General features: G+C 39.8%; 1 protein-coding gene across 1 annotated transcript in view; it reads left to right on the top strand.

The window, feature by feature from the left end:
* The window catches only part of TDRD9 (tudor domain containing 9), a gene marked incomplete at its 5' end in the record, with an annotated part of 34871 nt that extends 34152 nt beyond the window's left edge, over positions 1-719 (top strand). Inside the window, one exon of the mRNA XM_010017325.1 lies at positions 624-719. Coding sequence (XP_010015627.1) covers positions 624-719 — 96 coding nt within the window. The remainder of the gene's footprint in view (positions 1-623) is intronic.
* Between the last annotated feature and the right edge of the window lie 12536 nt (positions 720-13255).

Below are 13255 nucleotides of genomic sequence, written 5' to 3'. Positions count from 1 at the left end.
TTAGTTAAAAAAGGGTCAGGAATTACTGAGTGCAGTAGTAAGACTTTTACACACACTCTCCCTGTGTCTCTCCCACCCTGAGGAAGATAAATGAGTAGTTTGGGTCTCCTTGAAAAGATGGACAACAGTGAACAAGCACTAAGGGCACTTATTTCTAGTAGGCATTCACTGGAGGGTTAGCATGTGTTGTGATACATTGTCTTAAGCTAAAGTGTTTCTGGTTCCATATTGCAAATTTGGTTATCCTTGGTGTTAGCAAAATAATCTCCTATTCAGTTATATTGGTGTTTAGCTTTTATAAGAAGTTAATGTATAGGTCTTGGATCAGGATTTTCCTCACTGCATCTGAAGAATTTTAGGACATCTTTTTTACATCATCATATCAAATACTACCTGTAATGCTTTGGAATTTGATTGTGTAATAGTATTCTGACTCAGGCAAACCATGAGATACAGCATTTCGCAGCAGTGGCTGCTTATGTTGACATGCATGGCATAGGACTGAAATTCCTGTGTGATTTGAAACTGTCAGAACTCTTCAAGACTCTCTTCTGTAGCTCAGTTATATGGGAAAACGTAATAAAAAAATGCCTTTTGGCCTTCCTCTTGCATCTTTTCATTAGGTGGATCCTCAGCATATCATTGACCAGTCTGAAAAGCAGCATGAAAGAAAAAATGGTCTTTATCAGCTACATAAGCTTGTTTTGTTGAATGTTTAAGGATTTCTAGAAGTCTTTCAGAGGACAAGAAATTGCAACTAGTCTAAAAATTTCTTCTGTCTTCTATGTAACCCTTGGACTCTCGTTTTGCAAGACTGTTCCCTGAGGTTAGTGACAGTTTACTAAAACACAGTTTGGAATATGTTAATAGTTTGTTGTTTTTTGTTTTTGTTTTTGTTTTTTTTTTAGAAAGCTCAGGTTTGCTGACTTACAGCAGGTGAGCTTATGAATAAACTGAGGTAAAGCGGGATGTATTTGTCATTTTAATACTACTTCTGAACAGGTTTATTCCAAGGTATGTGAAAGACAAAGCAAATCTAGGTGTAGTTGTTCATTTTCTGTCTAAAGGCTCATAAGCCATAGGGCATGATTCTTTTGCGTTTAAGTACAAGTTGTAATTTCGTGTTACTTTTGCCATCAGTTTTTCAAAAGAAAGGTTTTCTTAACCAAAAACTAGAAGACAAAGGAAACTCATGATGTAGATTATGTTCTTACAAGAACTGTGACTTCATATAGTGGATACATTTTTTTCATTATTTTTTCATAAAGAGAAACATGATATGATTTCTTTTCCTGTATGGCAGAAGAATGTTTTTGAATTACTGTTGCATGGCACCTTTCTTTCATCTTTTCATATTATTTTTACCTGTGAGATCTTGTAATCCTAAAAAAGAGGTCAGTGGTTTCAGAATAAAACGCTGAAGTGAAATAAAATGTGTTTGTCTCTTCTGTTGTGCGGTCATGCTTAATAAAAGCTAAATTTAGTTATTAATGGTATGTGATTGCATTCATAAAATACATGAATACAAAAACAGAATATGGAAAAATATTAACCTTTTCACTGTTCACTCTATGATTTGAAGACTCTAATATCTGGTCATCCTCTGAAGAACAGACAGAATCATACCATTAAAAAAGCATCAGATCTGGGGAAAATAAGGGGATGCTTAAGATAAGAAATTATTTTAAACTGTACTTAAAACAGAGGGGCAGCTATATTATAGGCGATTTCAGTGGCTGCTTACAAGCATTACTTCCTTAGATCTGTTTTACTAATCCTTGTGAATTATAAAACATCATACTTTATATAGCAAGATAGGTTTAACAGAAAACTGCATCTCAAGTGGCTTAGACAACAGTATTTCTCTGCTGAGTGTTGTATGCAGGTTAAGTGTTGAGTTAAACATCTTGGGGGGGCAAATGAAACAGGGAGACTATCACATCTTTACTTTGCCAGTTAATGATGGGAATTTCTGTAGGAAAAGGTAAATTGGCCGTACCTAAAAGGCATGGCAGAAATAATTTAACTTATCGTGATTCCTCATAAGCAACACCGAAATTGAGAGGAATAGACTGTATTTTCCATATTTATTTATTTTTCATTCTATTGGTGATGTGCTTCGGTCTGTTCGTGCACGTGTGCTGCCATCTGGTGGGGGCTGCTTATTGATCTGCTGCTTGCTCCCCTTTGAAGGTCTCCTTATATTGTAATTAATGTTTTCTGTATAGAAGAGGTACTCTATAATGGCTCATGTCACAATAAAACTGAAATGCATCTATTCTTCTCCTTACGATGAGAGGAGTAGATAATGTGAACTCCCCACAGTCCAATGACTCATAACCTGCCACTGGTCAGTTGAGAAATGAAAACTGTATTAACTATTAAGAGCTCCCAGTTTTGTTCTGGGTATGTAATACGCCTGCAGACATGATTCCTGAGAGATTATCTTTGAAGGAAATGGAACATCTTACAAGTTAGCCTTGCTGGGAAATGTTAGTTATTGTCAAATGAAAATGTAGTACTAAAATTTAAAAAACAGCAGTTGTATTTTATTGTTTGATTTAGGTTTCAACAGCATTACAAAGTCACTTAATACAAGTTTAACAGCTTCATTTGTATTTCTTCTGTAAATTAGTATCTGAAAATAACTTCAAAGAATCATAGAATGGTTTGGGTTAGAAGGGATCTTAAAAATCATCTCATTCCAACCCGTCTGCCATGGGCAGGGACACCTGCCACTAGACCAAGTAGCCCAGATAATCTTTTGGTTTACACTGAGATCCTGCATTTTTGCCTAGATTACCACTTGCACTGGTTACATCTGGATTAGAACAAATAAATGAGATTCACAAAAGACTTTTGCCTGCCAGCCTATTCATTTGGTCTTTATTAAATAAGAGTAATAATAAAAAGGATAGTTGAACAAAATGATAGAGCATGTGAAATGAAATACCTTGTGAAATTACGGTTCAGGAGATGCACAGTAGGAAACCTGTGTCTCTGGAGGCAATTTGAGAAGCCTGGAGTGAGGAATATGCTGTATCTGAGAGAGTTCATCAATTTCTCTTGGTGAGGGTGTCACAGCAGACAGTAACATGGAATTTGTTGGGCTGGAACAATTTTAGCCTTAGTGTGAAGTCTGTTGTTTTTTCCCCCAGAAACATTGATAACATTACTGTTCCTGAATGATCAGAGCATATGTTCATAATCTCTTGAGTTCTTTTAAGCTGTTATGAGCACAGTGTTGGATCAGCCCAAGCCAGCTGATTGCTTTCAGCATCAGTACCCTTCTTCTTTCTTCAAGTAATTATGTGAATCATTTTTTATCACTCAAATTATTGCTGTATTTTTCCTGTATCCTTAAATGTTGCAGAGTAAAATGGTTTCCAGAAAGATTTATTTTTAGAGAAGAGGGCTGGAAGGACGTGAAGACAGTTCTTCACTGTGATGGTGACCATGCACTGGCAGGGGTTGCCCAGAGAGGTTGTGGAGACTCCATCCCTGGAGGCACTCAAAAGCCACCTGGACATGGTCCTAAACAGCAAGGAGGATGGAAAAGATGATCTTCAGAATTCCTTCCAACCTCAAGCTGTCTGTGATGCTGTAATAAAGAGGCTTTTCCAAAAGCATGTGTAGACAGGGCTGAAGCCACCAGTTACCTATTACCTGAGAAAAGTGCCTCCGGTGAGGGGAAACTGGATTTTAGAAATGAAAAGGGCTAACATCTCCAGTAGTTAAATGCCAGTCAAGGACTGGGATAGCTTAGAGGACCAGAAGATCTCCAGATGTGTTTCTGAATTTATTTTATGTCCATAACGAACAAGGTAACACTGATCCCATGTCTGTGATGTGTGTTTAAAACTGTTGGTATGTTCTCTCAATGTGTGGCATACAGTTCACCCTGAGGCATCATAATGACTTTTCTGTGCTTAAAAGTCTCTATTTTTTAACTAGTACTTATGAAGGTGATGGACTCTTGATACACATTGAACCATCTTAGGCCTGCTTTGTGGGATTCTTCATGTAGTTGTCTGTAATGTTGCAAAGACTAAGCAGCAACAGAAGCAATCTGGAAGATGTGTTTTCTTTTTCCTTCTGAATACTGCTACTAGACTGTTTTTACTTTAGGTGAGATAAATTATGCGTGCATATCGAGATGGGAGGGAAACTCCTGTTCCTGGGAGGGGATTTTGGGAGGTGAAATGGTTTTGATTGTGTAGCCGGTAGATGAATGTGTAAGATAATACTTGAACACACACGAGTGTTGAAGACAATTCGGATGATGGAAAATTAGCACAAAGAATGGAAGAACTTTCCTCCTGAGCTGGTGGTTGAAAAGGGCAAACAGCGGGACAAGGTCAGAGAAGGAGTGCAGAGCTAAACTCCAAGGTTTTGCTTAGGGCCTTCTATATCTTTAAGGGCCACCCATAAAGTGTTTTGGTAGAGGTTGATGGGGGAGGTGGGAAACAAATGAATCTGTTGTGGATCTTGGCATAGAGAGACTGTTGCCAGTCAGGTGGTAGGTACCTGGAGTGCCCAGACTTCTTCCTAGCTCCACCTTCCACTTTTCAGTGCAGTTGACCTAAAGTTGTATGTCTGTCATAATACAAGCTGTTAGCCCAAGTACAGAGACGTTGCCAAAATATGAGGAAAATGTTGTATCTGGTTCCTAAATTCCTTCACAGTGCTTGAAAGTGCTTGTTCTGCAGTTATTTCAGTAGTATCATATTGTTCGATGAACACCCTTCCACAGTGAAAGAGAAAACAATAGAATTACTAAGGAACAAACCTGAACGTTTTAGTCCCTCAGGTTTGCCACAGGAAATCAAGCACAGCAGTTGCACTAGCCTTAAATATATGCAGTTATGAAATCAAGCAACTTCAAATGAGCTTGGCCTTCTTTGTGGAAATTCAGCACTGGTCACAAAGTGAGGTTAAGAGCTTTGCATTTCCTTTCCCAAAAAGCATGTTAGCAGGGATGTGGGTGGTTTGGATGAACTGTGCCGATCTGCTGAGACTGGGGACACTTGCAAAATGGCAGCCTGGGCCTTCCATAGTGTGAGTGTAGAAATTCAGGTGAGTGTGGCTGTCATTTTAAAGTGATCTATTTCCAGAGAAAACAGGGCTGTCCTGGTTTAGGTGTACATGATTTTTCGGAGGCACAGGTGAGCGCGTATGTTTACTTTAGAAACGTTGACCTTTTCTAGCACAGTTGTGTGTGCGAGGGATCTGAGCTACCTATTTCTAAAGCTTCCACAGGGATGTTCCAAGAGGTTTTGTTTACAGCGCAGACACAGAGTTGATGGTTAACAGGCAGACAGGAGAGAGAATCTGAAAATGGAATGGGCGGAGGCTTTATCCGAGGGTGACTTTGAGCACAGTGAGTTCAGTCACTTGCTGCAAGGCTCTGTCCTGCTTAACCTGAGGTCTGATGTCTCAGGTTGTTTACACTACCCACCTCGCTTCTGCGTAACGGGCGCACCCAGGATGAGAACTGGGTGAGACAAAGGACTGCTGAAACAGTCACAGAGATGATGGTCCAAGTGAAAAGCATTGCCTTGGAGGAGCCACAGAAATGCTGCAGCTTGCTGCCAAAGGTGCAACTTCTCTCTAAAACTGAGATTTGTGGAGAATTTGTATAGTCTTGGGAAAGAAAAGCACCATCACGTCACTTACCATTTTTGATTGCTGCACAGAAAAGCAACCAATAATGAGATTTTTCAGGGTGGGTCTGTGTGGTGTCGTCGTCCCCCCCTTCCAGTTTTATTTTAATGAATAAGAAGTAGTTAGCCTTCACATAAATGCAGATGGAAAAAGGGGAGCCTTGCTGGATAATTTTAGAACTGTCACTGTGGAGATACCCGAGCTGGTCCTTGAAACTGCTGAACTATTGAAGTTTAAAATGAGACAACCTGTTCTTAGGGCTCCATTCCCCTGTATATCTTTCAAACAAACATCATGCCATGCTGAGGACTGTGTACATCTGCCACAGTCCTTAAAACAGATTAAATTGAGATCCCAGCCTCTATACAAATGCCAGAAAAAAGCCATGTGAATTATGATAAATGACAGAATCACAGTTTAAACCAGGATACAAGTGTTGGCATAGACCATGACAGGAGTTACACTGATTTTGGAAAATAATAAGCGCTTCTTCCAGGGGCACAGTAACAGGGGGCTTTTTATCTACCTTAGGGGTAGAACTGAACAGAAAAACAAACAGAACCCACCCCCTCACCCCCCCAATCAATATATAGTTTGATTTGGAGTTTCCTTTCTGTAAAAGAACCTAAGAAAAGGCAGATGGAACTCCAAAGAAGCTAATAAATGAAAGACACCTGAGGCAAAGAGGATGTTTCTGAGGAAAGAGAAAGGTAGATATTAGACCTCCAAAAGAGTGTTGAGGAAAGAGGCAGGAGAAGGACAGGGCCCTCCCAGAGGTCCCCCCTTCAAGGGAGGGGAGTCATCCCCTTGATGATTTCACATCCCCATGATAGGGAAGTCCTGGCAGCTGTTTCTTGGCACCAGGATGAACTCAGTGTTCTCGAGCTGGTAGGACGCACTGGTGCCTTTTCCAAAGGCGCAGAGAGCAGAGCTTGGTGCTGATGCTCAGTAAGGGGGTACTGCTGCTCACTGCAGCGTTCGCCATTGGACTGGTGAGCCAGCAGGCAGGTCGAGGTGAGCAGGGCAGGAGTGAGCTGCATGCACCATGAGCCTTCCTGAAGGGTTATGGCCTTCACTCCTTCCCCCAGGCAAGTCCCTCCCTCCCAGTGAGTCATGGGGGACAGAGAGAATTGGAGTTGCCACTTGGTTTAGGGGAAGGAGGGAGGTAAACGGTGTGCTACAAATGCAGATATCCATTGCCTCTTACCCTCCAAAGTGCAGAGACTGCTTTTTCCTCCAGAAAAAGATTTCTTTTCACATGGTTGGATGAGTCCACATCCTTTTCATGCAACACGTAAGACACTTGTCTCTTCTCTCCTTGCCAGTCAGTGATGAGCCCTAGTGTGTTCCGCAAACACACCACTGTGACAGTTTTCTTTTCCCCTCCTGTACTTGCTCTTCATACACTCCATGGAGGGTTTTTAAATCTTTCATTTCTCTTACCCTGTTTTCTTCCCAAAGAGAGCATAAAACACCCAGGGGTGACTTTCTCCCTGGATACTTGTGTTTAAAAAAGGAACAGTACAGCTGTCAGCAGTATTTCAACATTTACAAAGCTTTTTCTTTTTTTTTTTTTTTTTTTTTTTTTTTTTTTAAAATTTAAAAAGTTTTTTTTTTTTTTTTTTTTTTTTTTTTTTGTCTGTTAGTAAAAATCTAGACTGCATAATCGCTAAACGAACAGCACAGAGGATGCATATATATCTTTGGGGTTTTTTTTTGTTCTATCTTTTTAATAAAGGCAGAAAGCCCATCTTTAAAAGACAGGAAATTAGATAAGAATTCATTAATATGGATAGTATCTTCTACAGCACATATTTCAAGAGATTATATAAAATAGCTATAGGGAGTTCTTCTGCTTTCTCTAGTTTAAAATGCTGGTGCTCTCTTGAACTGGTTTTACTTGGTCTGGATAGCAATCATATGCAAACAGACTCCTGCCCAATCACCAGTCAAGTTGGGAATTGAACAGGCACACTTTAAGTGTGACTCTTTTGCATGTTCTCTAATAGCTATTTATGAGATTTTATTTATGAAGTAGGATGTAGAAAATACACTGGGGGAAAAAAAAAAACCCAGTCCAAAGTGATTGCTGCTGATAACACATCCTAAAATTAGCATAGTTACTGAAGCTAATACGTTAATAGAGATTCCTCCCCCCACACTCCATAGGATGCCACTGCTACGAGATCGGGGATCTACGGAGGGAAGCACAGTCTGTGATACTTGTGAGCATCCAGAGAATACATGAGTGCTTCTGGAAGTAAGATTTCACACTTGCTAAGTGGATGTTTTCAGCTGAAGTATTTGAACAATAGCCAAACCCTTCTAGAGACGGTTGTTCTGTAGTACTGTGATGTAAACTTTCATATCACAGACTAGAATCAGAATGGAAAGGACTTCTTGCATATTTTCTCTATGAGTACTTGCAAGATAGCAAGTTTTACTCAGAACTTTGAGTCATGTTCCTGAAAGCGTCCACTAATAATGCTGTGATCATAATTTTCATACTAAAATGTAAGGGTTTATCTTAATTTTATTGCTGTCAGATTTCAAGTTACTGTTTTTCAATGTAATAGAACTGCAACAGTCCTTAATTGTTTTCCCTCTGCATTTTTCTGCTACAATATAGTTTCATGTGATTGCTTAACAACTATAAATCCAGTTATATTTAATTTAGATCATCTAGCATCTTTCCACGTTTACACACACACACCCGGTTGTTAGTAACACCTTGGTGTGATGACTGTCATATCATTCTAAGAATTGTTATTGTAACTTAAATTCAGCCAGAACGTTGAGTTATTTATGCTGGCATTTTGGCTGAGTTTGAATAGAATGCAGAACTGATGAGCTAAGAAGATACTGAGCCAGCATAATGACCACTACACAGGAGACAAGAAAGCAATAGTGGTGTGATGAAGACAACTATGAATAGAAGAAAATGAACTATGCCCCTCAGTCAGTTCCTTGGAATTGATTTCCCCAAAGCAGGAAGGAAGAACATCCGCAAGGTGAGATCACCATGCCCTATGGCACAGCAGCCAGGGCCAGGGTGTGAATGAGACTCGGTGAAACAAGTTTGAAACAGAGGTTTTGGAAATAAAATAGCAAAGTGGTATTTAATAGAGGAAAGTGGTATTTAACGTTTTGTATCTAATAGCTTCCCATATATGAGAAGGAACACAATGACACTAGTTTCTGCCATCACAGCCAGTTTGTTCCAGGTCTCCAACAGCCAGGTACCAGCCATACAAACTGTCAACATGACCTTTAGCTGCAACGTTGGGAAGAAAAAAAAGTGTAATGACTGAATTTGCTGCTGGTTAACACCGTCACAGTTGTTCTGAACAGTGTGTATCAAACAGGTCTAGAAATGCTGCCAAGGGAGTCTAAGTAGGAACTGAGTTAAAAAACAAACAGTCCAAACCCTAATAGGCAAAGAACACTGCTAAAATGTCATAATTAAGAGAATGACATAAGGCTTTTTTTAGCATCTATCAGCAAGAATTTAATGACCGTTTTTGCCCTGAAACGGTTGTAAGTGGGGAGATTTTCATTCAATTGGTTTTCCTTTTTCTGATAAATAATACATAGTACATTGATTTGTTGCATGCAGCTTACCAGAGGCTTGGGGTGGGGGTGGGGTGTTTCTGGTTTACACCATTTTAAATTCAAAAAATATTTTTGTGTCTTTAATGCACCTACCTAGCACACAAGTCATCTTTATTTTTACAGTGAAAATACTTGAATGTTCTCAGACGTTATACTCACTGTTAAAGCATCTATAAAGTCGGGGTTTATTTAATGCCCTGTGAGATTTGTCAGTACAATCCCCGTTTTATATTGGAAGAAACGGAGGTGAATGTAGCTGGATTAATGCCTAGGAGCTGAAAGAATTGCCTCTATGCCCTATGGTGAGGTGGATTGTCGTTCACCTGACAACTCCAACATGCCAGTAGATAAAAATTAGAAGAACTACTCAGGGTGATATATTTTTTGTTATTTTAGCAAGTTTTTCAGTGGATGTGTGATACACACAGTTAAACAACAGCAGCTGGAGTTACTACGTAGTTTGTTTCTACCTTCAGACATGGATGGCTTTTGTTCAATAGCCTGCAGTTTATACAAAACTTGGCAAAAAACTGTGATGTTTCTGCACTGACACAGGTGAGTGAATATTGAAAAATAACAAGGCTTTGTATCTTGATAAATGTCTAAGTGAGGGGAACAGCTTTATTCTATTACAGTGTTTTAGAGAGGAGGAATAAAGAAGTGTTTCTGCCTTCCAGAAATACCTTCCTTTTCCCTTTCTTTTTCCCCAGTCAGGTTCCTCCCAGGATTTGGGATTGAGGCTTCAGTTCCGTGGGCATCTGACTCAGTGTAGGAGTTACATTAAGACCCTCCCACCCTCAGTCTTTTGCTTCCATCTCTATTCTTGCCACTTCTGATTTTCCAATATAACAATTAGTGGGCCTTCACACTAGGCTGGATCAGCAAACTAGCCCAGGTTGAAAATGCTTCAACCTTTTTCCCCCAGGATTATTTAACCCCCACTGATTTTGATTACTGTTTGGTGTTCAGCCATCTGGACAGCTGCACAAGAAATGGGATGTGAATGAAAAGACTGGGGTAAAGTCTTAGGTTCAAAACCTTTTTAATCAAGCATTGCTCCCAAGGAACCATGTTTTAAGGAACAAAATGTGAATAACTAGGTAAAGCTGAACGGAAAGTTCACAGCAGCCTTCCAGTATCTGAAGGGGGCCTACAAGGATGCCGGAGAGGGACTCTTCATCAGGAACTGTACCAATAGCACAAGCGGTAATGGATTCAAACTTAAACAGGGGAAGTTCAGGTTAGACATAATGAAGAAGTTCTTTACAGTGAGGGTGGTGAGGCACTGGAATGGGTTGCCCAAGGAAGTTGTGAATGCTCCAACCCTGGCATTGTTCAAGGCCAGGCTGGACAGAGCCTTGGGTGACATGGTCTAGGGTGAGGCGTCCCTGCCCATGGCAGGGGGGTTGGATCTTAAGGTCCTTCCCAACCCTAACTATGATTCAACTGTAAAAGGAAGAAAAAGAGGGAGAGAGGGAGAACCAGCAGTGACTAAGAATACCAAGTACTTGTTTTACCTAAACTGATACAGATAACTACCTACTCATTTTTGTGACATAGATGCTGTTGACCCCTTTTGTAAGACCCTTTTTCTGAATTATTAGGTATTCCAGTGAAAAAGGCAATTATCTTATGCTAGTACTACTCTTGCTTCCTGTCACTTATCACAAGTTAAATTTCAGATATCCTGCTAAAACTCTTAACTGTGGTCTTGTAAATTGTTCATGCTAAAGCCCCTTAAGAGCTCAACAAGAGACTTGGAACGTATTGATAAAGTGTACTCATTTAAATACATAAAACATCTCAAAATATGTTAAATGTGAACTAATTTATTCTAAGAGAGCTCTGTATACTGAATTTAATTGCAAATACAGTGTCGTAAACCCATCTATTTGCAATTGTGTTTATCTTCATTGATTTTTCATTTCCAGAAATTCAGTTGCGGTATGATCACAGCAATACCCAGGGGGAACTGAGCCCCCAGTTTACACTTAGAGACATGTATTTTATGCTGTGCATTGCATTAAGCTTTTTTTTTTTTCCTTTTTTTTTTTTTTTTTTTGTTTTGAGGGGGGTTGTTGAGGGAATGCATAAAATTTATTTCGGTTAGAATAGTAAATCATAGAAATTGGAAGCTGAAGAAATTGCCTGGACCATCCCATAATACATATATTTTACCTTTAAATTGAGTTAAATTTTATTTAGAAGTTGCAGTACAGGGTACAACTTAAGTTCATATGACCTGGAGCAAAAAATCCTGGCCACTTTAATACCAGAAACGTGTTCTTTGGCTTACTGAGTAACTCCGGCACTTAAACTCCATGTTTTGCCTCAAGGTACTTCTTCAGCAGCTCATTCTCACCTCATGCAGACTGTGCTTCTCAGCAGTTACTGTCCTCTTTAACTGGCTCATTTTTAGCCAGTTACTTTTTGCTTTATAGTCGGCCAGTAATAACAAATCTCATGACAACAGACCTCACCACTTTCCAGATTCCCTTTAAGCCAACTTGATCTCACGGCTGGTCCTCAAAAGAGGATATATACCTTCCAAACATGACCCTTAAAAGTAAAACCTGTGTCTAAGCTTGACACCAGTACAGGGCTTAATACAGATCATCTTGTTTTATGCTAGAGCTTAATCTGCCCCCCTTTCCACAATTAACCTCTTAAGAGTTCCAGAGACTATACGGTACGTGTCGCTAGTTTTTTCTGTAAAAACTATAAAATAACCTTCCCACCTCCTTTACCTGCAAAATTGCCCTCTAACCCAGATGTATCACCTGTTTTAACCGAGACACTAAACCCTAAATTTGTATTTAGTTTTGAAGCGTAATGCTTCTGTTTTGAAGCATTTGAGTTGAAGAAGGGCTTGTATGCCTGACAGGTTAGGAAGTCTGTTACACAAGCTGGACGGAAATTTGAGAAACGCTGTGCACATCATTGGTAACAAACAGGTGAAATATCAACTGGAGTTCAGTTACCCCTACAATCTAGAAGAGGATGGAGACTAGTCTTCATCCTAAACTGGTAATTCACCACTCTTTCTGTTATGGTATCTATTACAAATAACAGCTCTTTTCTCACCATCTCTCTCTCACCATGTCTTTGTAGGTACTATGGACTCAAGGAACTGCTGGTATTGTAAGACCAGAAGACATCACTGTTTTCGACAGCCATATAAATTTCAGCATTAATCCATCTATTTTGATGACACTAGCAATTCTACTACAGCATTACCACCACTAGTGCAATGAGCAAGAATACTGCTGCTGTCTCTCATGGAGCACTGAAATGAGGTAGATGTGTGTACGTTGTCACTTTTTTCCTAAACCCGTTTCTTCTATGATCTTCTCTGCATCACCTATGACTCTAAAGTATCCCTACTCCATGGAAAAAGTCCACTTCAGGATCATGGTATTCAGCTTTTAGTGATAATCACCTTTTAACAGATACAGCCAGTGACAGCAGAGCTTATAATCAGGATAAAACCCACAAATAAATACACAGAGCTTCTGATGTTGAAGCACTAAGCTTTCCCCTCCTGTTTATTCTCATTTCTTCTTCAGAAGTCTCAGAAACGTGGCTAGTGATGCTATCATCATATGCACAGCTGGATACCTCTGCTGACTATTAGCTTGTTCTTCCCTCACACTTTTGGCAAGACAGTTGAGAATCGGAACTTACCTTTCACAATTGGGTCTGTCAGTATCAAGAACCATTTTGTGGTCACAGGTTTCCAGGAAATACCAATCCTTCAGGGTGAATGTCCTCAAAGAGACAGAAAAGCTCAAATAAAGGAGTTTGTGGGCTAAAACTTCCATACAGCCTACATGAGTGGACTGTATATGGATGCTTGATTTAACTAAGAGATCAGTGGGGCTAGGTTGTGGATCTTCAGGCTGCTGTTTTTTACTCCGTGGCTCCCACCTTGTCCAAACTGACCCTTCCAGCACAACCCCTATGTTCTGTGTTTCTGCAG

Source organism: Nestor notabilis, unplaced genomic scaffold (genome assembly GCF_000696875.1).
Source record: "Nestor notabilis isolate BGI_N333 unplaced genomic scaffold, ASM69687v1 scaffold15056, whole genome shotgun sequence".
Lineage (NCBI taxonomy): Eukaryota > Metazoa > Chordata > Aves > Psittaciformes > Psittacidae > Nestor > Nestor notabilis.
Note: the sequence above shows the minus strand (reverse complement) of the source record. Positions and strands in the feature narration are given on the sequence as shown.